This window comes from Lissotriton helveticus, chromosome 6 (assembly GCF_964261635.1).
Source record: "Lissotriton helveticus chromosome 6, aLisHel1.1, whole genome shotgun sequence".
NCBI lineage: Eukaryota > Metazoa > Chordata > Amphibia > Caudata > Salamandridae > Lissotriton > Lissotriton helveticus.
Window position 1 is genome coordinate 1,775,606,499 of NC_136067.1, and position 27,574 is coordinate 1,775,634,072.

Below are 27,574 nucleotides of genomic sequence, written 5' to 3' on the forward strand. Positions count from 1 at the left end.
CACAAATCCATTCATCAACATAAAACGCCTGTTTTTCCTGATGCAGCACCGCTGTGAGGCTGAAAAACTAACGTATCCCTGTGGTGTGGCCGGAAAATTGACGCATTGCCTGCTGTGCAGCTGAAAGATCGCAGCAGCTTGAATCCTGAGCACTGTGTCAATGATGTCCGTGGCACCCAATCCAACTCAGACCCTGCTGTGTGGCTGAAGAAATGGATGCATAACATGAGTGTATGTGTGTGTGCAAATATGTATATATATATATATATATTTGCCACCAAAGTAAACCCGTTACAGAGGGCACGCTTTGCACAACAGGTGCGAGTATCAGGGACGGGTGTTCCCTGTAATTAATTCACCACCAACTTGAATTATACTCGCACTCCACCAGGATGATTTACTAAAGCAGGTTTATTTTAACCAACGCGTTTCAATCTTGCGATCTTGCTCACGGTTACAAACATTTGTCCCTTGTTAATTTTTACATTTATACCAGCTGATCATGCTTGCACTATTAGGATGCATTATGGTACTGGTAGTTGCATTCTAGATATAAGCACATTTCCTTTACCAGTCTGCTCATATTCGCATTATTATGGTGCATTATGGTGCTGGTAGTTACATTATACAATTATTTCATTTGTTTCACACTTACGGCAAAAAAATATATACATATATATGGTTTCTATGTGTCATTTAGTGCAAAGAAAACTGGTTAGGATCACTATATGTACAAGTATCGATATTTACATGAAAACATTGCATCTGTTCTACATATAGTTCTGTGCTCTCTCAGTGAGAAACATTTGATTCACACTTGCCATATTTAGTATAATTGCAAGTTATAATGAGATAGGTACTCATGTGCTCAAAGTTTTTAAATATACTATCACGTTGGTACGTGTTGCGCAATGTTGATATTATTTAGGGACTAGTGCCCTTATTTCCGAATATTTATACTTTTTTCATATTTGCCCTCTATAGATATTATTTTTAACCAGAGTGTCTTTTCAAGCTCATCAAAGGTGCACATAAAGTTCCTCATCGCCATTTAATCCTCCAGGGATCTTCGTTTTAAATCGAATGATCAATCTTGACTCTAGTCTGCGTAGGGTCATCAGTCTATTTCCACCTCTTTCTTTTATAGGTACAGTTGCTAAGCCGCAATATGTAATATCCTTCCATGTCTTTTTCTCATTTGCATGTGTTAACATGTGCTTGGCCATAGCATACTTCAAGTCCTTGTTTTCGATTGCTCGAATATGTTCTAATATTCTCTTGTGTAGGGGGCAAATAGTGCTACCAATGTACCTCTTCCCACAGAAACATTGGAGTAAGTACACCACATGTGTCGTTTTACACGTAATGGTGTTTTCTACTTTGAAGAATTTTCCTTTAGCATCCTTTATTTTGGATAGATTTCGTCCAACTTGGCATGCTTTACATTGCATGCATTTGGTAAAGCCCTGTCGTCTTTCATCAAGCCATTTGTTGGTTTTTTTCTTTTCTTCAAAGTGGCTATTGACCAATTTGTCTTGTAACGATGGTGCTTTTCGATAGGTCATTTTTGGAAATTGGCCAATTTCATTTCCTATGTCTGGGTCTTTTTTCAAGACATGCCAATATTTTTGTAGTACTTTCCGTATTTTCTGGCTTTCCTTCGAGTAGGTCAGAATCATTCTAATTGGCTCTTTTTCAGTTGTTATTTGTTGTTTTGGTATCAATGTTTCAATCCGATTCTTTTTTCTTGCTCTTTGCTCGCATCGGTCTATATCACATTTGTTGTATCCTCTGTTGCTGAATCTATTTGCTGTTTCTTTGAATTTCTTGTTCATTTCTACTTGATTGGAACAGTTCATTTTCATCCTGATAAATTCCCCGTATGGAATATTCTTTTTCAGAGCCACAGGATGGAAACTTTGTCCATGTAACATGCTATTCGTTGCTGTGGTTTTTCTGTGGACAGTAGTCTCAAGTTGACCATTAAGAACATAAACCTTTGTGTCCAAAAATACCACTTCACTTGAGCTTATACTGTGCGTAAATTTCAATCCTATTTCATTGTCGTTTAGGATTAGCATATATTTCAGAAATTCATCATTCGGTCCATTCCATATTAGGAATAGATCGTCAATAAATCGCAGCCAGAGAACAACTCTGGCTGTGAATTGGTCGTTTCCCTCTCTCCAAGCTATCAGTTTTTCCCACCATCCCATAACTAGGTTGGCGTAGCTTGGAGAGAAGGAAACTCCCATCGCTGTTCCACATGTTTGGATGTAGTATGCCTTGTTGAAAAGAAAGACATTATTAGTAAGGCACATCCGCACCATTTCCATAAGCATGTCACAATGTTTCAGTTGATCTAAAGGTTTTTGTTTCAAAAAATACTTTATTGCAGTCAGCCCCAGTTCGTGATCAATGGAGGTATAAAGAGATACAACGTCTATGGTTACCAGCCGGTAACCATCCATCCATTCAATGTTCATCAATTATCTTAGGAAATCTCCCGTGTCTTTTATGTATGACGGTAAGGTGGGCACCATGGGCGCTAAAAAGTGATCAACATAAATAGCGACATTTTCATACAGAGACCCACAACTGGAGATAATTGGTCTTCCAGGGGGTTTGTTTAATGTCTTGTGAACTTTCGGGAGAAAGTACAAGGTGGGCATGATCGGGGTTTGGTTATTGAGGAACTGCATCTCATTCTCATTCAATAGACCAGCATCCTGCCAGCGTTTTAGTCGGATTTCTAAGTCTATTGCCATATCATTTATTGAATTCTTTTTCAGCCTTTTGTAGTTTTTAGCATCCATTAGTTGGCGCATTGCCTCTTCCAGGTAATCAGATCTATTTTGGATTACTACGTTTCCGCCTTTGTCGGCGGGTTTGATTTCAAGATTTTCATTTGCCATTAACGAATCCAATGCTTTTCGTTCTTCCATTGTTAGGTTTTCTTTTTTATTTTTATTGATAACGTTATTCAGTTGGTCAAGTTCCTCATTTACCAGCTCATAGAAAGTGTCAATTTTATTGCCAGGGTATAAAGTCGGACAAAATTTTGATTGTCTCTTGAAGGTTGTACCTAAATGTTTGCTAGTTGTTTGCCCCATTTCATTTAGGATTTGTGTATTTGAAATGTGCTCCTCAGTTATATCATGGGCTAGTTCATGGGCAGTTCTTAAAGCCGGTGCATCTTCAATTCTCCATATTGCTTTATCCTCAGTTGAGATGTTTTCAGTTGTGGGATTCACATTTTGTGTCTCTCGCTTTTTGAAGTGCTTTGCGAGTTTAATCTTTCTTATATATTTATAAAGGTCTATTTTGGTTTCCACCGGATCCCAGTGTTTTTCCGGACAGAAGGTCAAGCCTTTATTTAATAGAGTTTCCTCCGCTCTCGTCAATATGTGTTTGGAAAGATTAATGATCAAATATGGTTCCTTCTCTTTTCGATTGTTTACATATTCACTGTTCTCTTTCTCAAGTTGTATCCCTGATTTTTTCCTTTGACTTCGTCTGGTTTTACGCTTTTTGACCCTGGAACTTGGGGTCCATTCCCTCTTCCCCGACCTCTCATAAAGCCCCTTCCTCTGCTCTTGCCTCTTCCTTTTGGTAATTGTTGATCGTAATGTACCAGTTCCATTTCCTCTAAAAAAGATGGTTTTTGACCTTGTGGTATCATTGCTTCATTATCACTAAAATCAGTATCTGACTCACTTGGGGTTACATCCATTCCTGCTGTTTGGGGTTTCTTGTTTGCCTTTAGTTGTAGTTTGAGATTAGTAAAACGTTTTGCAAACGTGAGGATTGTTCCTGAGGCATAGTCGTGTTTGTCTCTTCTATATTTTCTTTCTTTTCTATCCTCCACCTCCTTCTCATGTTTATCTAAATTAGATTCCAATGTTTTCCGGAGTTTTTTTGTTTCATCCTCTTTATTAAATTCCAGAATTTTTTCTTCAATGCCCTCTACCTTTTTCTTTATCTCATCAATGTCTATTTTAGCATGTTTGACGATTATTCTCATCATGTTGTAAGAGCACTGCATGTTATTATCTCCCCAATCCAGCAGCATTTCAGGGGTAGTATCTGGGTGATTTGGGAGTGTGAATATCCTCAAGCCTCTCGGTACCATTTTTTCTTCCAAGTATTTTTCCATTGTGATTATTTCCCAGCTTTTGGTTATGTCTTTTTTAAGGGCTTTTTCCAATTGGAAGAATAGTTGTTTTAGTGTAATCTCCCCACTTGTTGTTAATACCTCTTGGTCACTCTTTTCTTTTTCAATGGATGTTGTCTTCATGAACATTGCCTCTGCTCTCTGTGCACGTTTGAGAGCTCTCTCTTCCATTTTTATTCTTTATTTTATTGACTTTTATAAACTTGCACTTGCTTTGCTTATGCCGTATTCGTTTCACCAAATTGTATCTAGTAACTTTGAGACACAGCGTTATTTTTAATATACAATTCAAAACTGTATCCTGCTACTCCCTGGTGAGTTTTGATATAATTGGGCACCATTCGCGGTAGTTTAGAGAAATAGACTTTCGCTTTGATTGCCCAAACCCACTTGCTGCGACTTGATGCAAGGCAAATAATTTTCAGCACAGACGCGTTTAAGCGCTCTCACCTTTCTCGTAGGGTCGCGCTTTCCTGCACTTCACCGTCTGTGCCTCCGTCTTTTCAGTTTGCCGAGCCCACTCCTTGGAATTGTATATCCTTTTTGCTCTGTCTGGGGGCCTCTCTTCTCCGAGTCCCTACCACCGGAGGTTGCCGCGTTTAATTATTTCCCGCGGTTCTTTCCTGTTTCTGACAGAGCTGTGCAAGCTCGGCGAGTTCTGTTACAAGCTCATAGCCCGTAGAAGCCGTTATCACTATATACTTGGAAGAAAAAATGGTACAGAGAGGCTTGAGGATATTCACACTCCCAAATCACCCAGATACTACCCCTGAAATGCTGCTGGATTGGGGAGATAATAACATGCAGTGCTCTTACAACATGATGAGAATAATCGCCAAACATACTAAAATAGACATTGATGAGATAAAGAAAAAGGTAGAGGGCATTGAAGAAAAAATTCTGGAATTTAATAAAGAGGATGAAACAAAAAAACTCCGGAAAACATTGGAATCTAATTTAGATAAACATGAGAAGGAGGTGGAGGATAGAAAAGAAAGAAAATATAGAAGAGACAAACACGACTATGCCTCAGGAACAATCCTCACGTTTGCAAAACGTTTTACTAATCTCAAACTACAACTAAAGGCAAACAAGAAACCCCAAACAGCAGGAATGGATGTAACCCCAAGTGAATCAGATACTGATTTTAGTGATAATGAAGCAATGATACCACAAGGTCAAAAACCATCTTTTTTAGAGGAAATGGAACTGGTACATTACGATCAACAATTACCAAAAGGAAAAGGCAAGAGCAGAGGAAGGGGCTTTATGAGAGGTCGGGGAAGAGGGAATGGACCCCAAGTTCCAGGGTCAAAAAGCGTAAAACCAGACGAAGTCAAAGGAAAAAATCAGGGATACAACTTGAGAAAGAGAACAGTGAATATGTAAACAATCGAAAAGAGAAGGAACCATATTTGATCATTAATCTTTCCAAACACATATTGACGAGAGCGGAGGAAACTCTATTAAATAAAGGCTTGACCTTCTGTCCGGAAAAACACTGGGATCCGGTGGAAACCAAAATAGACCTTTATAAATATATAAGAAAGATTAAACTCGCAAAGCACTTCAAAAAGCGAGAGACACAAAATGTGAATCCCACAACTGAAAACATCTCAACTGAGGATAAAGCAATATGGAGAATTGAAGATGCACCGGCTTTAAGAACTGCCCATGAACTAGCCCATGATATAACTGAGGAGCACATTTCAAATACACAAATCCTAAATGAAATGGGGCAAACAACTAGCAAACATTTAGGTACAACCTTCAAGAGACAATCAAAATTTTGTCCGACTTTATACCCTGGCAATAAAATTGACACTTTCTATGAGCTGGTAAATGAGGAACTTGACCAACTGAATAACGTTATCAATAAAAATAAAAAAGAAAACCTAACAATGGAAGAACGAAAAGCATTGGATTCGTTAATGGCAAATGAAAATCTTGAAATCAAACCCGCCGACAAAGGCGGAAACGTAGTAATCCAAAATAGATCTGATTACCTGGAAGAGGCAATGCGCCAACTAATGGATGCTAAAAACTACAAAAGGCTGAAAAATAATCCAATAAATGATATGGCAATAGACTTAGAAATCCGACTAAAACGCTGGCAGGATGCTGGTCTATTGAATGAGAATGAGATGCAGTTCCTCAATAACCAAACCCCGATCATGCCCACCTTGTACTTTCTCCCGAAAGTTCACAAGACATTAAACAAACCCCCTGGAAGACCAATTATCTCCAGTTGTGGTTCTCTGTATGAAAATGTCGCTATTTATGTTGATCACTTTTTAGCGCCCATGGTGCCCACCTTACCGTCATACATAAAAGACACGGGAGATTTCCTTAGACAATTGATGAACATTGAATGGATGGATGGTTAAAGGCTGGTAACCATAGACGTTGTATCTCTTTATACCTCCATTGATCACGAACTGGGGCTGACTGCAATAAAGTATTTTTTGAAACAAAAACCTTTAGATCAACTGAAACATTGTGACATGCTTATGGAAATGGTGCGGATGTGCCTTACTAATAATGTCTTTCTTTTCAACAAGGCATACTACATCCAAACATGTGGAACAGCGATGGGAGTTTCCTTCTCTCCAAGCTACGCCAACCTAGTTATGGGATGGTGGGAAAAACTGATAGCTTGGAGAGAGGGAAACGACCAATTCACAGCCAGAGTTATTCTCTGGCTGCGATTTATTGACGATCTATTCCTAATATGGAATGGACCGAATGATGAATTTCTGAAATATATGCTAATCCTAAACGACAATGAAATAGGATTGAAATTCACGCACAGTATAAGCTCAAGTGAAGTGGTATTTTTGGACACAAAGGTTTATGTTCTTAATGGTCAACTTGAGACTACTGTCCACAGAAAAACCACAGCAACGAATAGCATGTTACATGGACAAAGTTTCCATCCTGTGGCTCTGAAAAAGAATATTCCATGCGGGGAATTTATCAGGATGAAAAGGAACTGTTCCAATCAAGTAGAAATGAACAAGAAATTCAAAGAAACAGCAAATAGATTCAGCAACAGAGGATACAACAAATGTGATATAGACCGATGCGAGCAAAGAGCAAGAAAAAAGAATCGGATTGAAACATTGATACCAAAACAACAAATAACAACTGAAAAAGAGCCAATTAGAATGATTCTGACCTACTCGAAGGAAAGCCAGAAAATACGGAAAGTACTACAAAAATATTGGCATGTCTTGAAAAAAGACCCAGACATAGGAAATGAAATTGGCCAATTTCCAAAAATGACCTATCGAAAAGCACCATCGTTACAAGACAAATTGGTCAATAGCCACTTTGAAGAAAAGAAAAAGACCAACAAATGGCTTGATGAAAGACGACAGGGCTTTACTAAATGCATGCAATGTAAATCATGCCAAGTTGGACGAAATCTATCCAAAATAAAGGATGCTAAAGGAAAATTCTTCAAAGTAGAAAACACCATTACGTGTAAAACGACACATGTGGTGTACTTACTCCAATGTTTCTGTGGGAAGAGGTACATTGGTAGCACTATTTGCCCCCTACATAAGAGAATATTAGAACATATTCGAGCAATCGAAAACAAGGACTTGAAGTATGCTATGGCCAAGCACATGTTAACACATGCAAATGAGAAAAAGACATGGAAGGATATTACATATTGCGGCTTAGCAACTGTACCTAAAAAGAAAGAGGTGGAAATAGACTGATGAACCTACGCAGACTAGAGTCAAGATTGATCATTCGATTTAAAACGAAGATCCCTGGAGGATTAAATGGCGATGAGGAACTTTATGTGCACCTTTGATGAGCTTGAAAAGACACTCTGGTTAAAAATGATATCTATAGAGGGCAAATATGAAAAAGTATAAATATTCGGAAATAAGGGCACTAGTCCCTAAATAATATCAACATTGCGCAACACGTACCAACGTGATAGTATATTTAAAAACTTTGAGCACATGAGTACCTATCTCATTATAACTTGCAATTATACTAAATATGGCAAGTGTGAATCAAATGTTTCTCACTGAGAGAGCACAGAACTATATGTAGAACAGATGCAATGTTTTCATGTAAATATCGATACTTGTACATATAGTGATCCTAACCAGTTTTCTTTGCACTAAAAGACACATAGAAACCATATATATGTATATATTTTTTTTGCCGTAAGTGTGAAACAAATGAAATAATTGTATAATGTAACTACCAGCACCATAATGCACCATAATAATGCGAATATGAGCAGACTGGTAAAGGAAATGTGCTTATATCTAGAATGCAACTACCAGTACCATAATGCATCCTAATAGTGCAAGCATGATCAGCTGGTATAAATGTAAAAATTAACAAGGGACAAATGTTTGCAACCGTGAGCAAGATCGCAAGATTGAAACGCGTTGGTTAAAATAAACCTGCTTTAGTAAATCATCCTGGTGGAGTGCAAGTATAATTCAAGTTGGTGGAAAAAAAAAATATATATATATATATATATACATATATATATATACTTGCTCTTGCAGAAATGTAATCTAAAATAACAGTTTACAGGTTTACTCCTGTAAACTCTAATACATTTCTAAAAGTTGTATATCTACACCACAACAAGGAAATGTACATGCAGGTGCATTTTTCGTTAAGCATCTGCACCTGTTCTTTGAGGGGTGGGATGCCATATGCATTTCCACCATAGGGGATATTGTGGCCAAAGGTAAACTTAAAAGCTTCCGTGCGTTACAGACAGACATTGGGTTACACACCTCCCAGTTTTTCAAGTATGCACAACTGCGACATGCCTGACAGGTGGAGGGCTCGCTATTCTCCTCACTACCGGAATATGCTCCACTGGAAGGGCGCTTACTGCCGGAACACGTACTCACCAAGGCAGTATAACTGAGTGAATAATAATGCACCAGACACGCTGGGGAATCTGCGGGATTACTGGGAACTGAATTTGGGTACACTTGAAAATATTGACTGGGAAGCAGCCCTAATGCACCACCGGGAAGTGGCCATTAAATCACTCCTTCGTCTTATTCAATATAAAATACTGCACCGAGCCTATTACGATAGAGCCCGGCTTAATCATATGGGCCGTGTTAGCAACCCAAATTGTTTAAGATGTGGCCAGATGCAGGGAGGCTTCTACCATACCATTTGGAGTTGCCCCGACATACAGACATACTGGGAAACGGTGCTGGGGCAACTGAGTAAGGTTTTGGAAGCGACATTGCCACTAGATCCCAAATTTGTATTGCTGGGCATACCCGGGATGTAGATTTGGGCCGTCCACAGCTTATCTTCGCCATGTTGGCACTAGTGGTACGAAACGGGATTTAGCCAGGGCATGGGGGGCTGTGACAACTCCCCAGCGCCGAGAATGGAAGACAGGAATGGATATGTACATGGCGGCAGAGAGGGTCATATACAAAGCAAGAGGCTGCCTGCGAATATTCCGCAGGGTGTGGGACAAGTGGAGGCAATATTATGGGTTAGACGGAGGTCTGGGCGACAGTTACTTGGCTTTTATGGGGTCCCTGCATCTCCCTTTAGCTACGATGGCTGGATGGTTTGTCCCAGGGTACTATGGATGGGGAAAACACTTGGGTGGCTGAAGCGGAAAAAAAGTGAGCGGGTCAGAACTACAGGTGAACGTTGCCCGAAGGGAGGAAAATGTGGGAGCTTATGCGATATGGATTCAATATGTACATTTCTGCACGACTGTAACTAAACGTGACATGCTTCTTTTGGTTTTTTGTTTGACACAAAATGCAAATAAAAATATATATTTTTAAATCTGCACCTGTTTTATTTTGCACTTAGTCACCATTATTATTCCTGTTTTTAAATATTAGCACACATCAACCATGTTTCACTCACTGTCCCACATCCGCACCGCTAAAGCTTACCTCCGGCCGCCTGACAGATTACGAGTTATCTCGTTGTCTGGCGGGTGGTCCTTTGACACTCCCACAGCGGTGCCGCACTGCAATGGGAACGCTACAGCCCGTTCCTGCATGGCATGGACTCTGCAGTCCATGCTGTGCTGGAAAGGGGGTGTATGCACACAGCCGGGCACAACATGTGTCCCCCTGTATACATTCCCATGGTCTGAGCCACCAGGGGGCATTATAGGGCCACCTTAGTTTCCTCACCACCAGCAGTTTCATGGTGTGAACACCGCCATGAAACCGCTGGCAGTGAAGAAACTCATAATATGCTTGGCGGGGCCGCAGTGGCCCTACCAAGCATTTTGCGGCCTCACACTGCTGAGCCACGGCCAGGGATTGCAGATCCCTGGCAGTTGCGGCAGTCCCATGGTGGTGCCATAACCGAGGTTTTAATTTGGCGGTTGGACCACCGGTGCGATGGTTACTGCTGCACCACAGCAGGTTTGGCGGACCTATGGATAGCCAAACTCATAATCTAGCCCTTATTCCCATATGCCGTTCACCAAACTCTACCTTTCTACCCACCTACAAATTGCATGCATTCCACCAAATTTCCCTAAATTGTTATAACTGCAACAAATACGCCCAAATGGCACTCAGGTACTCGATGAAAATATGATTGTTTCAGTCATTTGATAGAAAATGTGCTAAATACATTATACACTCAGAGTAGATACTTACTCAACAATTTGAACGCACTTTAGGCTTTGTAAGGGGTGTGAACTGTACTATATAAGTAATCATACAATGTCTACTAAAGAATAAAAATAGAAATGAATCCCCTCTTTCCTTTGCTGTTCAGGACTGTAAACACATCCTTCCCTACATGCACACAGATGGCACTCACTAACTCTAACAAACAAACACACAGTCAAGGAAAAATGGGCAAGTACAGGTCAGACACACTGGGAAAAATGAACCACACACCAGAACATGAGTGAATGTATTACACCACAAATGACCAACTCAACACCTCGTTGTTTGTTATGCAAATGAATACATGGACTAGTGTTGTACAATGAAAATGGATCACACCAGACACATCTCTCCAAAGTAGGGGCCAAAACAGTGAGTCACACAATTTAAATGTACCTGGGTGATGTAATAGCATGCTGTGAGATATGTGAGTAGCGCCAAACGAACTGAAACAACAGTTCCATTCCCCCATACACAATGATATAAGAAATCAATGCAAAAGACACAGAAGTTCTCAAATGGAGTACGAACAGGGTTGGAAGAGTATCAGAAGCCAAAGTTCCAAAACGCCAATATGATAATCACCATTGACTGAGAGAGAAAAAAATCCGTACAAACTGTAAATTCCAATTTCCCTGATAACTCAAGGGTTACAGAGAAAACTTAGCTCTAACAGGGAATAGTAGTCTGAAACATGCACAAACTTGGACATAGATTTCCACATGTTTGTATACCATCATGATAAAGACAAAGTAACTGTCACCCATATTGGAGGAAGTGCCAGCACACCTGTTTGACGTCATTATACCACCACCCGGTCCACAGTACCTGCATAGGTAGAAGCTTCACTGCCACTGAGCTGGAAGGATCCATGATCCTGGCGTTTCACTTTGAGTTTGGGAAGATCCTAGTAGGACAGCACTAGGAGTTAACAGCAGCCCTTTCAATAATAGGCTTTTTCCAAACCAAGCAGGTGAGCCTAGTATGCAAGACCCACCCGCTCAGTAGTATCTGGTGCAGTGCCCACTACCAGCCTCTAGCTGTAGCTAATCAATTATCTGCTAGTAAAAAAGCATGATCAATCATTCTATTGGATCTGCGTCCATGTCAGGAGGCTATATAGTCCCATTGTCTATTCACCTTACCTGGATCACCTTCTAAAACTCCTGACAGTACCCGTAGTTTGGAATCAAGAGGCTGACAGGTTTTGAAGGTGGTAGCTCCATTTCAGGGAGCAGGGAGCGGCAGAGCCGAGCTGAAGAGACTGACAGGCCTCTATGACCATTAATTATTATTACAGTAACAAAATGTATCAAAGCAATAGACCAGTTATGTGATCCTTCCAAACCATTTAAAGAATTAATACAAATCATACTCAATACAGGCATATTAAAAAAAGATAAGTGGTACAGTGCCAAGTCCTAGTTACACAGTGAGACTGTTAAGAGTTGTTGATGTGATAACACAGTACAATCTAAGCGATTCGAGCAGGATTTATAAAGCAGCAAATGCACATAGGCAACAAGGGGCAATAGTCTCGGTAATCTGATTCAGCCAGGAAGCAGTTTAGGAGATTTGCAAAATCAGCTGAGAGATCTCCCTATAGGGTAAAAAGCCAGGTCTTTAAGGTTTTTCTGAAGGGAGAGAGCAATTTAATACAATCAGATGAGGAGGAAGCAAGTTCCACAGTCCTGCTGCCGCGACAGAGAAAGTTCTGTCTCTACATCTCTTCTTCTGAACTCTAGGCACTGTCACAAAATTGAAGTCAGCTGAGCGAAGGATTCTCCCAAGGATATACCAGTGAAACATTGCTTTGATTCCACCCAGACTGACCTGGTAAAGGGCCTCGTGTACTATGCAAAAGGGCCTTGAACATAATGTGCTTATTTATTGGGAGCTATTGCAAACCATGTAATCCCTTGGACACCGACTGCCATTTTGGAATATCCAAAGTAAGGCTAGCCATCACATTCTGCACTAACTGCAGTTTGGCTTGGTTGCTGTTGTTGGTACCTTTATAAAGTGCATTACAATAGTCAATCCTTGAGATGACCAACGCCAGGGCTACTTGTTTCCATGCTGAGAGGGTGATGAAAGGAAAGATTTTCTTCAGCATTCTAATGAGCCAGAAACAAGTTGATAAGTTGTAGCTGGCCTGCTGGTCCAGTGAGAGCTCACTGTCCAAGATCAGCCCTAGATTATTGGTCTTATCTGTTGGAACTGGTAGAGTACCTAGTTTATCATGCCACCAGTTAATATTGCAGAAAGAGGCTTGTGTTCCAAAGAATAACACCTCAGTCTTCTCCCCATTAATTTACAATAGTTAAAGTGTAACCCAAAGGAATATATGATCCTTACAGGTGGGTAGGCGTAAAGGTCAAAAAGCGTAGGGCTCAAAGATGAGGCCTGCCGCACTCCACATGGCAGGAAAAACTGGTCCGACTGGAATTGGTTTACCGTCATCCTTTAGGAACTATCCTTCCTAAGTTTCAAAGCCCTGTCTGTGATACCCAATTCCCATAGGCGCTCGGTCAGCAGGGATGGGGAGATGGAGTCACAGGTCGTGGACAAATCCAACAGGATACATTGAAGAAACCAGAGGTTTCAGCGGACGTGCGAAGCCATTCGGTACCTTATTAAGCTTTGGGGCACCTGGGGATAGATACCTCCTGGGAGGCGCGTCAGACTGCTCATTAGGAAGCTTAACACTCAGGCCAGATTGTCTTGGAACATCTGGGCCCACTTACATCTCCATCAGAAGCAGTGAAACGTGCAGGACAACATTTGCGGAAAGATGTGGATGGGATATCTGTCACAGTAGTGTCGGTGTAACCCTTCTGCCAAACAAATCAGGCTCTTTGTAAGGAAGAGTTCAGAAAAAAATACAAGGAACATATTATCGGACAGAAGAGGGTGAATAAAGAATGGAAAAACTGTAAAGTATATTTCTTTAGTCTTTTGACAAAATGCAGCCTCCTTTTATGAACAAGCATTGGCAAAGCCAAAAGGTCTGGCTATATTATGCTAAAGCATGTAAAAACAAACATACTCAAATGTTGTTTGCATGTGTTAATACATTAAAGCCTGGCTTCCTCTTACTGAGCCTTGATGTATATATTGCGCATATTGAGCAGGATGGAAAAAAAGGCTACTGACCTAATGGCGCCATGCTCCCTTCGCCCTTCCTCAGTCCATTCCACCGATATGCCAGATGCTGCCCCCATAAAGTCCCAATGAGCTGGCAACTCCCCAGGATGGAGAAAGTCATGCAATAATGGCTCATCCCGCAGCACTGTTGGCGGGATCTTTCTGAGGCACATCCTGCGCCGCGCACTGTGAGGCGCCACTGAGATCTTCATCACACACCGCTACTGCTCACAGTGCAGTACATATTGAGCTGTATGAGGGTTGGGAAGTTCACACCTTCAGCCCCATTGATCAAACTTGACTTGATGAAGCCATTTATAAGAGGGCAAACAGCTACTTCCTAGGAAGTGACCACCGGCTAAATAAACGGACAGAGACAAGCCTTTCTGAGTACTTCTAAAAGTAACAGCTCATCCAAGAGGAATAAAGAACAATAAATGACAGTCTATATGTAAACAGAATAGTTTTGACATTTGTCCTAAACTGAAGTTGGGTTGTAATCTAATGTTTAGTGGCCAAGCCTTCCAAATTTTTGCAGTCGCTACTGCAACCCAGTGGCCCCGCTGCCTTACTTTCTAGAATCATGGTTGATGATAAATGTGATATGCTTGGATCTATGTTCTCTGGCTGGAGAGTACCATGTAAATTTAGATTTGACCTATTATAGATAGTTTTAAGGTAGAGACAGAGGGCTTTAAAAAGACATATTTTAAAGATTGTCAGCCAGTGTCATTTATTTCTGTAGGGCTGATATTGGGGTGTTTCTTCTCTGGTAGGATTTTTCTTAGTACATAAAGCAGCCAAAAACCTGTAGCACATATGGTTTAACATGTGTCACAGTGTTAAGATCTCTATTAATAATATGGCATAACGGCTAGAGCGGTCGACCTCGAAGATGAGTCACCGAGTTCTAGCCTCAGTAGGGACGCTCAACAGCCTGTGATTCAAGTCACTTAATCTGCCCACACCTAACAAAAACTTAATGAGTCCTTCTATCATGCAACTGCAGTAAAGCGCCCTGATACCTTCAGGTCTAGTTCATGCTATATAAAACTCCCCCCAAGTTTCTGACATGGGTTACAGAGGATGGCAGTGCTCCTATCTTTTTCTGGCCACCGTTCGACTGACCATGCTGTATCAGGACCAAATAAAATCACATCCGTTTTGCTTCTATTGAGGGTGAGTGAGTTGGAATATATCCATCTGGCTATTTCTCAAAGGAAATTTCTGAGTTACAAGGCAGCCTTCTCGGGATCTTCATCTAGCCTAATTATTAGCTGGGTGTCATCAACAGATGTAAAAAGAGACATCAAAAGGTTGAATCAATGTTGCCAGAGGGGCTAGGTACACGTTGAAGAGGCAGGGGTTAAAGACCAATCCCTGTGGCACCCCAGTAGTGATAACCTTGAGAAAGGAGCAGTAACTTGCGAGTCTCACCTTTTAGGACCAATCCTGGAGGAATGAAGCAAACCAGTTGAGAACTGGCCCTGCCACATGGACTTGTTTTAATCGCCTGAGCAGGATAAAGTGTGAGTCTGCAACACTCCCACGGAGCTCCCGACCGAATCGCTGCTAGGCTAATCAGCCTGATTTCCTGAAGCCACAAATGGTGGTTTTTAATCGAAACTACACGGAGAACAAAATTTTTTTTAAATCACCGGTTTGTGATTTCATGCATACTACTAGGCGAGGGCAGGATACACCTTAGCGTGTGTAGACCACCCAGCCTAAGATACACTGGTCCTGATGAAAACCTCTATATTCACACGAAGGTTGAAACATGTAGACCTCCCCTTTTAACTTTCTTTACGTCTTTTTTCCGACACCACAGCCTACCTAATCAGGCAAGGGTGCCACATGTAAATATAATTGTATATATATTTTTACTGGTTGTCCAACCACTCCAGAATAAAGTCTTCGAGTGGGTAGTGTTGAGACAACTTTTAACCACACTTTTCTATTCATATCACATATAAAACAAGAATAACCAGCTCCACTGTAATCAGGTGTCGCAGCACACCTGGGTGGCATTCGGACGTCCGGGTGGGACCCCGATGATGAAGCATGTCACCAACTAGGTTGGTGAGTGAGGGGTTTTCTAAGGACAAAGGACTGTCCCAGATTGGGTCGCAGGGCATGCACCTCAATACCGTAATAATTATACAGGTATTTAGTATCCTCAGTGGTTACTCCTCCATTTGTTTAATTATTATACCTAAGGGGACCAGGAGTTCCTACTAGACCTTCAAGGTCTAACCACCCTATCTCTCTCAATTGTTTATAAGAGTCGGCAACAAATGACACGGACAGAACAGGGCACACACTCCACTCTTATCTCTGATTTGTCTGAACTCATCCATCTCCTCGGTTAGAACTGTTTCTGTATTGAAATCTTTTAGAAACTGAGATTAATTTACATGAAAAACATTGCTAAGCACCATGAACTCTCTCAGTTGCTAGTGCACCAGCGTTTCAGTAAGTTTGGTGTATGTTGGTAAAAGGGAAATTGGCAGGTAGTTTGTTAACTCCCTGGGGTCTAGTGAAGGTTATTTTAACAGAGGTGCAACCATGGCAATTTCTAGGCTTGCGGTAAGCAGCCTGGAAGTACAGAGTCATTGCATAGCTCGCTTACCAGCAGCATAAGAGCATCTATCACCTTTTTTAGGTGATGGACTGGAGAGACATCAGTTAGAGGGGAAGGTGTCATGGTCGCCTTGTGCACTTCTTCTTTCGTTACTTCTATAAAGGTAGCTCACTATGCCTCGAGTTCTGGTGTATTTGTCCCATCAACAGTCTCTTGAAAGGTGGAAAATGTATCTATTAAGATAGTTATTTTTTTGTGAAAAACTGTGACATGTTCTTGCATATGTCTTGAGGTGGACTAATAAAGTTACTGTCTGCCAAAGGACATTCCAGACTTTAGAGTTTAAAAGCCTCTCTGGTGGGATTGGAAGCCTTAAGATTTTATTTTGCAAGAAATTGTGATTATTATCAGCCGATTGTGTACTTGCAATTGTTTCTACAAAGGAACATATCAGCAAATTGATAATGTCTCCTCCATTTTCTTTCTACTTTCTTGCACTCCTGTTTCATCATCTTTAGGTCTGTATTGATCCAAGGTTCTGAAGGCCGAGATCTTTTAGGTGATATTTTTTAAGTGAGGTGAAGTGATTAATTGAGTTTGTAATCCCTGATCTAATCTAAAATGTTTGAATTAGTAGTAGGGTTACTGGGACTCAGAGCAAAGACTGAGTTTGACAGAGACGTTCCTCACTCTGCCACGTTCAGTTTGTTCCATTCAATTCAATGTAATTCATGTGTGTGGTAAATGAAAACTATGCTAACGCGGGATTTCTGGTCTATTGCTGTTAATCCAGATCCCAATTCAGGTCGACTAAATCGTTGGTACCTGTCATTGAGTAAAAGGCAATCTACTACTGGGTTAATCTAGAAAGATCTTACAGCACTCTAAAGAACCACTTACCACTGGAAAAGGTTTAAAAGTTTATTATAAAGCCAAAGCTATCTGGAGGTACAAGCACCTCAAAATGAGATTCAAAAGGTATACAGGAATCAATACAAACAAGAATTCTCTAAATGCTCTTAGTCGGCAGAAGGATATCACTAAAACAAATTCAAAAAGCATTAAAGTTGCCAATATGGACACAAGCTGTAGCTTATGCTTCATTTACAGAAAGGAAAAGTTCAGGTTAGACTGTCCCTACACTAGACTAAGTGACATCCCTACTTAACAAGATCTTTACCTAAAAAGGTGTCAGCCGTGGTGACTTCCAAAGAAGATCACACACTTCCCTTAGTCTTTGTCTCAAAGTTGAAATCCTGCAGTTCCCTATCTGCCTACCCATCCGCTCTCTTAGGTTCCTCAGATCATCTGCTCTAACTTCGCCCCGGGGTGCTGTCCCTAATACAAAATCACATTTCCAATAGGAACGCCCCTGGAGACGCCTCTCACGTGGTGTAGATTCTGGCGGCAACTTCCATGCTGGTACTCCTCGGGACCCTTCGTTAAAGTTGACCTTGCTTCCCAGGCTTCTCTCCGGCAAGACGGTACCCCCTAGAAATTCCTGAAGACTCCTTCAGGCCTGTGCCAGGCGTCTCTGAACAAAAGTCTATTCATCATTTTCTGATTAAGCCCCCTCGCACCTGCAAAAGACACTTTTTCTCTGTGGGCCCCAAATTCCGGCCTCCACCATATCTTAGGGTCGTAAAACATTTGAACAGGCTTTACAGTTAGTGTCTAGCACGACTTTTCTCTAACGAGCACATACAGATCAAAGAAGCAACTTTATCTATTCAGGCCTGCTAAAATTACATGAAACGGCCTCTACACTAAGCACATTTAATTTCTTTGTTTAAACAGTATTCTAACTAACACACATTACTATAATGTAACACATCTATTTAAAACATTATTTCAATTCTATGATTAATAATACTTTACAGTAAAATGACATTAGAATCTAGGTTACTTAAAAGTGTAGCAGCATCTTTCGTTTCTTGTGAAATGCCATGTGGCCTACACATTTCCATGGTTTGCAGAGTTACATTTCTTTTTCACACAGCCTCATAACGTGAGACTCCAACATCATTCTAACATTTCTACAAATCTCTACATTAGTTTTTCACACTTATATATGTATCCCTACTCTAATTAAACACTTATATATATCTTCACTCTATAGGTTTGACACTCTTGTGTATTCTATTCTAAACTAATACAACGTGCTTGTAAATATGGTGCACTTCTACATTTTTCAGATTTGTGCTCTCTCAACTATTACAAAAATACATTACATTCACGCAATAAAAATACCGTGATGCAGTTTCTATCATATCTATCAGTTAAAAGATGAGATCAGAGCGACTCAAATTTTCTGCCACTTGCACAAAATTAATTGAATGCACATTAAAATATACACAAAAACACTTACAATTTATGGATCTAAAATATAACTTGTTTAAATGAGTTTAAAGCATGCATATCAAGACACAGGCTTTAAAAAAATGCTGATTCTGCAACAGTGCACAGAGTGTGTAAAGAGCTGTAAAAATTGCCAAAAGTAACTACATCTCTTAAACTTACAGTTCATATGTCTTTAATAAACTAATCTCAATCCATTTAAAACAAGCATATCAAGACACAGGCCTCGTGAGAAATTATTGATTCCCCAAAAGTGTGTAGTGTGTGTAGACTGCTATCAAAACTGCTACGTTTCAGACCACAGCCGCATTTTACAATTACATACTTTCGAGTCATTTTTGCACATAAACCCAGTCATACCCCGTCTTGTTGTGAAGCAAATAAGTCACAATACAATCATTCTGAATACTGAATCCATTACAAGACCTCAGGTACTTAAGGTGCAAACCTAACTGCTGCATTTGGGACCGCCCTATGATGTACTATGGGACATCAGACAACCAGCAGCATTATACAATTGAATTTCGCATTTCATAATTGAGGATACAATAATCCACTCTAGTTCATCGATATGAACATGATTTGTATGCAATCGCCTCTAGAGTTCGCACAATTTTGTAGCCATTGAGTAAAAGAACCACCAAAGATAGGTCTTAAAGTGCCTGGTTACAGGGGGCTGCGATGCCCAATAACTTGTCGAATGCCAACATGAATTAGAAGAAGAGTGCCTGGACTCAGAGCAGAGATTGAACCTAACAGAGAAGCAGTGTTTAGCACCGGGACTTAATTGTCAAAACTAGCAGTTGTGTCATTCTGCCACAAGATGGCATTGTCTAGCTAATTTGCAGATGACAACAATTAATTATTAATTCAATATACATCAAACATGACTAATTACCTGCAGCCTAAGCCCTTATAGCTTTGGTGAATGGATTAGTCCGAATTGTCACGCTTGTAGGAGTGTGATGGTTAGTTGTTGTGTTGTTTCTATCATTGGTAGCATGGCAGGGGCAATGTGTGGTGCGAGCCTCAGTGGCCTCCAGACAAGACCCTTGGCAGTTTGGCAGGTTTTTTTTTTTTTTTTTTTTTTACAAATTAAGCACAGAAGAGAAGATCATCACTCTGCCACGTTCAGTTTGTTCCATGCTCTGTGGAGCACCATCTGCTTCTGGGTCCTCAGTGAAGAACTGAAATTCCTCTGAGTATCAAAAGTGATCAGATTATGATCCGTCCAGATGAAAGGAATACTCGTTAAAACGAATGCATGGTTGTTAACTAAGTACTAGATGTTTGGCTTCATCAGTAGGTCGTTTGGTTAACCTATGTATGGTCATGTCCTGACAGAGCTGCAAAAACATTTAGCCATCTTTCTCATCAGGGTATCTACAGGTAGATTAATAGCTCCCAGATGAATGTGTTTGTGTTCAGCAGACAAGAAGGAATTGCATCAAAAAAGAAGGTGGTGAATTCTGTTGTCGGACTAGGTGGTCTACGTGCCAGTATGCGTTTAAAGAATTGCTTCTGAGAGACTGTCATATTTATAGCTAAATAGTTTGCCCCTGAAATTTCTAACGTCTCCTACCTTCCACAGTTTCTATATGTGATTCAGTATCCATGATGCATGGCCAACAGTCCACAGATACACACCCTGCATCTGAACAGGGCTGAGGATGGCTATGATAGTGAACAGGAAACTCACGGCTGCATGTTGGAGTGGTTGCAATATGACAGCCTCCTCCCACCACTTGCAGCCTACCTCACTTCCTCCTTGCATTAGCCCTGTCTCCCACTGCCCACTATCATCTGACAAGCAGGTACTTCCAGGCAGCACGATTGGTGAATGGTGTGCAAGGTGTTCGCAACAAGGCGACTCCAGAAGTGGAATATGGAGGGGCAACGCAACATTGCTGCAGCAGCTGCCTGTATTTCAGCCCTCTGTGTACCTCATTCATTCAAAACAAAATGATATATTAAAATAAGTATGCATTATTAGGGGTGTATTTAGTAGCAGTGTACTGTGTTACCAATGACATGTACCTTGATCCCAAGAGTATTGAAATCAGCCAGACATTTCAACATGGCCGCTTTTTGGTTTCCATTCAGCGCAGCAATGTCTATCCCCTGCCTGACTCTGTTATGGATGAACAGTTCAGAAGGAGTGATCATCAAAGAACAGAGAGAGAGTGCAAGTCATCACCAGCTCCCACACAGAGAAATGTACCAAGCCCTGCTGATGTGCTAGACCACTCAAGGAGCAGCCTGAGATTACATACCGAAGAACAACATTCCTGCATTGGTAGTAGAAATTGGCAAGCTCCAAAATACAGTAAGGAGAAGTATGTTATTCATGGGTCAGGGAAACCATACTGAAAACCCAGCTTTCCCCACAAAAAGCAACACAAGTCACATTATAAAAACTCTCAGTTGACGTATCATTTCAATAAGTAGCTATACACATTTCAGTAAGCATAAGGTCTTATTTGTCACAAATTATTTTTCAAACTATTTTTTTACAAGGCGTTCTTTTACACGAATTGTTTTTTTACAAAAAACATTTTACAGATATTATAGTGAGTTTACATATTTATAAATATCATACTTTAAGTAGGCATTTGGGTGTCATGTAAAATGTGCTGTTTTTAGTCAGAGAAGCTGTCCATCCAAAATATCTACTCCATTAAGCAAATAATCCGTCGCTCCATCGTCCTGCTCCTGATAACACTGCACTTCTAAGGAAGTATTCCCTAGCAGGCAGAACAATATACCCAATAGCATGAAAACGCAAATGGATACTCTCTGGCCTGATCTGAGATGTGAATGACAATATCTTAAAGCTATGACAGAATGGGACAAGTCCAAAACCTCTCTCTGTTCATTAGCCACAGGCAAAACTTGGGATATGACTTTTCACTCAGTTTCCTGCAATGCTCCTTCAGGGTTCACCTCCTTCAGTCTGGTGGCTTCTACTTAGGGGTAGGCTCCTTTCCCACAACTCTTCTAACCACTGACTCCTCATATGTAGCAATAATAAAGTATTCCCATATCTTATACAGTGGTCTATTGCTTTGCTGCAAATCTGTGCTTTAATGTCCAACACTTAAACACAGTGATAATAATGATACATTTTGTACAATGCTTCATACTTTCCAAGGTACCAGTTTGCCTACGGATTCGGTTCGGAATTTGGGGGTAATGTTTAGTTCCGACCTTCAGCTGGACACATCAGTAAATAAAACGGTGGCCACATGTATGGCTCTACTTGGATCCTTGCGAAAGATTTTACCCCTGCTCCCGGCACAGGCAAGACCAGAGGTAGTGCGGAGCATAATTTTAAGTCGTCTCAACTATTGCAACGCACTGCTGCTGGGGGCCCCAGCTACTCTGCTAGGAAAACTCCAACGAGTACAGAATTTCGCTGCCAAACTGGCACTTTCGCGACGCCGCTTGGACTCCTCGGCCAAGGCACTTAGGGACCTCCATTGGTTGCCAATCTTTCAACGGGTGAACTTTAAGGCTTTGTGTTTGGTCTTTAGAGCTTTACACAGTCAAGGCCCGTCCCCTCTGCAGGATCTTTTTTCATGGTACATCCCTTCAAGACCACTCCGGTCGGCCTCAGCTTACTTGGTGGTAGTACCCAAGTTTCTGAGGTCCCGGATGGGCGGTCGGTCCTTTAGGATTACCGCAGCGCGGCTGCGGAACTCTCTACCGTTAGGCCTGAGGGGCCTGGAAGAATTCTCCTCCTTTAAAAAAGCATTAAAGACCCACCTGTTCCCCAGAACAATGTAAATAGATGGAAGCTGGTAACATCATGCTCTGCGTCATTACAGTCTAAGCGCCAGGATGCCCGTCGGGTGACAGTTATAGCGCTATATAAGAACGCCTATACATACATACATACTGTATCCCTGCCTTTCTAAGCTTGAATTTTCAGATACATAGTATTATATGCACTGATTTTTCATATTAAATCCTTCTAGTGACATACAATTTCAATACGCATTTCATTAAAACAATGACATTTAAATGTATTGGTAATTGTAAAGGTTATGATTTTATCATAAAAACATTAGATAAAACTGGCAAGCTTCCCTCTGGTCAGCCATGTTATCATCGAGGGTTTATAAGAAAAGAACAAAATCTGTTGTATTTTTAAAAAAAGAATGCTGAAAAAGTAGACAAAATAGCAGTCGTATATGCAAAAAAAGAAGTCTCTTGAAATGTACTAAAACTGTTCTGCACAATGTGCCTAGCACTGCTTTATTAAGAACCCTGGTGAGTTGTGCGCACTCAAAAATAAAACGAAAGCACAGACATCTATGTCTGAGTCATGAATAACCATTGGTTGTTTAGAATAGAGTCAAAAAGACAAAATACAGCTAACATATTTAGAACATTGAAAACACATTGTGTAAAGTTCTGGACAATTGTTCTCAAAAGGAGGATAAACACCTCTACTTCACCATTAGGCTCTCTGTGTAGCACTGGAAGCATCCTGGGGAGGTCTTATTGCTAAATAGAGTCTTTAAGATAGGGTTGACTGACTTTCAGGCCCTGCTTATCATATGAGTTGACATGTTTCTGCGTCTTTTGCAATATGACGCTTTCATCAAGACAGGAATCTCCAGTTGCATACATATAAGGATACAGGGATCAGATGGCCATTTGTGGGCCAGTGTCACAACCTCTTCCTACTGTCAATCACCTGTGCTGATGGTAAGAGCACCGGCTCCGGAGCCAGAGCTTAAAAGCCAACAGCTCTCACTTATATTGCTGGGTTTGCCCAGAATATATAAATAAGGAAATAACAATGAGAGGTCCTGGTCAAATAGGAAATTCATAGCATGCCAAGCACTTTCATCTGTGCAATGTAGTCAAGTTTAAGCATGCTAACATAAATGTAAAGGCCAATAATTCAATATCCACATATTTCATAGTGACAAAAATACATTTTAATACTATGGCAAAGCAGGACCTTATTGTAAAAATAGATGACATTTTAAACTGTGCCAAAGCAGAAGTGTTCATATTACCATATAAAGTCTCTGCAGTGTGAACAATAGGTTGGTTGTCTAAGGTAGGTGGCCATGAACTTGTGCCCGTTAACCTGATGGACCCGGCGACGCACTGCGCCCTGCCGCTTCCTCGGCCGCATTCGCTCCCTGAACACTCGCTCTTCATTTTCTTTGGGTGCTGGGAAAACATAAAGACATACATTGGGATCAGTGGGAACAGGGCTTAAGGAAAAGGAAGTTGTCTAAACAAAAAAAGAATACTTTCAGTACCATTTTGATTTTGGCAAATCACTACTAAAACAGGTTGTATTTGGAACGAACTAGGGTTAGGAAAACAGATCCTCAGTGCAAAGATGACATCAGCAAGAATAGCACAGGCTCAGGCAATGTTCTTGTGCAATGCAATAGTAAGGCGCTACACAGGTCTCCTGGGAGAGGGTGGTGAAAATGAGACCTACTTTCCTGGGCACCAAGATCACAATTCGGCTAGGGCACAAAAAATCCTAGCATCAGTCCAAGTCAGCATCACAATCACAATAAGCCCATGTTACTGCCAGTGGCAGCTGGAAAGGGGAGAATTATCACTTGGTCACACAACACTTTGAGCTAGTGAAGTTCAGATGAGTGATCTGTACCCAGTGTAAGGTCTAAGGTTTTATGTTTAGCAAATCAGGGTTCAAAAAATTTAGCATCGTTTTCAATAGGTCATAATATTGAAACCCATAAAAACTGGATCATTGTTAAAATGCACAAGTATGCAAGTCTGTACCAATAATTTTCAAATACAGTGATGCTAGTTCATATGGCTAATAAGATAGTAATGCAATATAGATCTCATCACAGGACGTTAATGAAGAATTCAGGCCTTAGGGTTTTTGCATGAAAAATGTTCCTGAGCTTTAAAATCTGAGCGAGAGCTCACAAAGAAAAAGCTGGGATCACAGAGATGTACCCAATAAGGTGAACAAAAAGTAAAACAATAAAAAGTAAACATTAGATTATTAAGTATTCACGGAGGTCTTTCACATGTTGCTCTGCAATAAATAACAAGCATTTACAATGCAACGGTCTCGCCTTTGGAAAAGTTAGAGCTATTGGCATTGTAAATGACAACATTTGTATTTATGTGTTGGTTTTGAAAACAGATAAATAAATGGCATTGTCATTTACAATGCCATTAGCTTAATCTCTCGCAAAGCTTTCCCCCATCCAGCAAATGTCGCCAAATTACTTCTTCAGTCGTTTCTGTTAAGTTTCGATTAAGATAACATTAAAGACTATGGGGATCAAGCACCAATTGCTCACATCATAATGTATTACATATTAAACAGTAGCAGCGACTCTACCTATGGTAGAATATGGACCAGCGAACTTTAACCCTGACTTCCACATATGCAAAAAATGTGTTCAGTAACAATTACAGAGCACTACAGACCAAAAGAGCATTGAAGTGCCTATGAAGGTTTTGACAATGTACGAGTTCAAACATGCATGTTTGAATTTTGTATCGGAAATCCTCTGTCCCAACATTCATTTGTCTGACAACATAAAATAATGCGAAAAAACACGCTAAACCAGATAAAAGCAGTATATAAAGAAATTACATACAGTTCCCGATTAAAATGCTATTTTTCGGAATTATGGACTGCAAAGTCATTCCATATGGAATACACTTGTGAATGAAGATCATTGTTTTATTGCTTTATCATTTTTAAATACCGCGTCTTAAAATTATATAAACGTGATTTGCGACTTCCTTTCGCTAACAAATATGTGTGGGCAATAAATGCGGCTGCAATGCAAGTTATGGTAAACTGTAAATGTCTGTCAGAGATAACTCAGGGTATTTAAATACGGAACCTGTCAAAATGGCAATACTGTCATGAGCCGCAACAAGTTTCTGAACTCGAACCAAATATGCTGTAACTAGGAGGGGTAGAAATTGTTCCCGCTGCAAAATGAAACCGTACGGCCAAATGCATCTATAACATGTTAACTTGCAAACGCAACAATGAAACAGGCAGATGCTGAAAAGCCCTGCTAAATCAATGAGAGTGAAGCGCAGTTCTGAAAATCAGACTCCTGGATGCTTTACTCATCGGAGATGCTGAGACTATTATCAAGTATCCTGCACGTACATGTAAAGATGGCATGTCCATGGAACAAATATATTGTGTTGGAAGCACGTTTAAACTCGCGGCGCATTAGACAAGGATTGCTGCTGCTTTAAAGGCGCTGGTGTAGCCATGTGCGTAAATTGCTACAATGCCATAGGTCCTCCATGCCAGAACGGATTTACATTAAAGCAACAGCTATTCTGTTATTTTAATCATATTAGTATCAACGCATGGCCCAGGGACTGATACACCAAGCCACAATGGCTCTTCCCACATACGCGTCGTTTGCGACTACTGATGTTCTTCCATGCGGAAAATTAATTTTGCACAGAAAAGTAAAAGTGGAAACAAAAAAACGACGGCAAAGAACGAAAGCTACATAAGCGCAAGAGCCTTTGGCATGGAACATGCAGAGCATAACCCCTTGCACTTCTGCAGTCTCAGAAGGTTGGCAGGTTTCACGGTAGAGAAAGTAGTGGTCTTTGAGGGGGGTTCAGTTGTACAGATGCAAGTGATGTATGGGCACACTAAAGCTCACTTGCACCCCTGTGAGTGAGAATTTCTCTTGCACGACAGCAAGCTTTCAGTGGACCTCTTTATACAGTGGAACTCAAAATACATGTGCCGTCACCTTTAACGCGCGAGCACCGCCACCGGCCCAGTGCACAGCTCTATTGGAAGACCAGAGCTTCACATGCACACAATGACTAGTGCATGTGAAGTCAACGCATACAGTGAAGGCCTTTAATCGGCATGAACATATATCCACCAGTTCGCGAAAAATACAAAAGTAAACAAAAGAATCACCGGTTTCCCTACCCCCAACAGCATCCCCTCAAGGGCCCCGAACCCACCAGCGCGGGAGGGAGACGGCAGAGACATATCCCATAGACGCGACATTTAAACGGGCCGAGTCCCATTAAGCAGCTAAAAAAGGGTGGAGGGGGACAAATATGTCGGCGGTTGAAAAAATTAACCCATGAGAGGCCGGAGCTGCCACGGCTTTCTTAAAGCGGCCCGGCCTCCCCTACGACCAGGACGCCGACGTATCACGATGGATTAAGACACGGCAAGCAATGTTTTATAAGAAACTAACCCAATCGCTGTTTAACAAAAAGCGAAAACTCAAAACGTTACATACAATAAAAAAAATAAAACTACAGAACCTAGTTCCCCTTTAAATGAGGCCCCCAGCAGCCTCTTACCTGCATCACCTCCGGAAAACGGGGCTCCCAGCTTCCCAGCATGCACCGCGAGCAGGGCTCCCCTGGCGCCACCTGAGTCCTGGCTGAGGGAGAGAACAGCAGGCCTGCCTGAGGGGGAGGAGTTTTTTGTTTCTGCCCTGCTGCAGTTTAAATCGTACTTGGAAACAAGAAAAGGCTTTTTCAGTGTTTATTTATAATACGAATATCTCTAGTCAGGAGAGGTCCGACTGCTGGGCAATGGTGCTTTCAAAGTAGAATCGGGCTTGCCAAGACTGGTGCGCGGATCCTTTAAAAGCAGGACGGCCCTAC

At 41.0% G+C, this 27,574-nt stretch overlaps 1 protein-coding gene across 1 annotated transcript in view; it reads right to left on the bottom strand.

Annotated features, from left to right (window-relative positions):
* PRKCE (protein kinase C epsilon) overlaps positions 1–27,574 on the bottom strand; it is a 1,245,727-nt gene that overhangs the window by 578,331 nt on the left and 639,822 nt on the right. Inside the window, exon 4 of the mRNA XM_078649672.1 lies at positions 23,962–24,121. Coding sequence (XP_078505798.1) covers positions 23,962–24,121 — 160 coding nt within the window. The remainder of the gene's footprint in view (positions 1–23,961; positions 24,122–27,574) is intronic.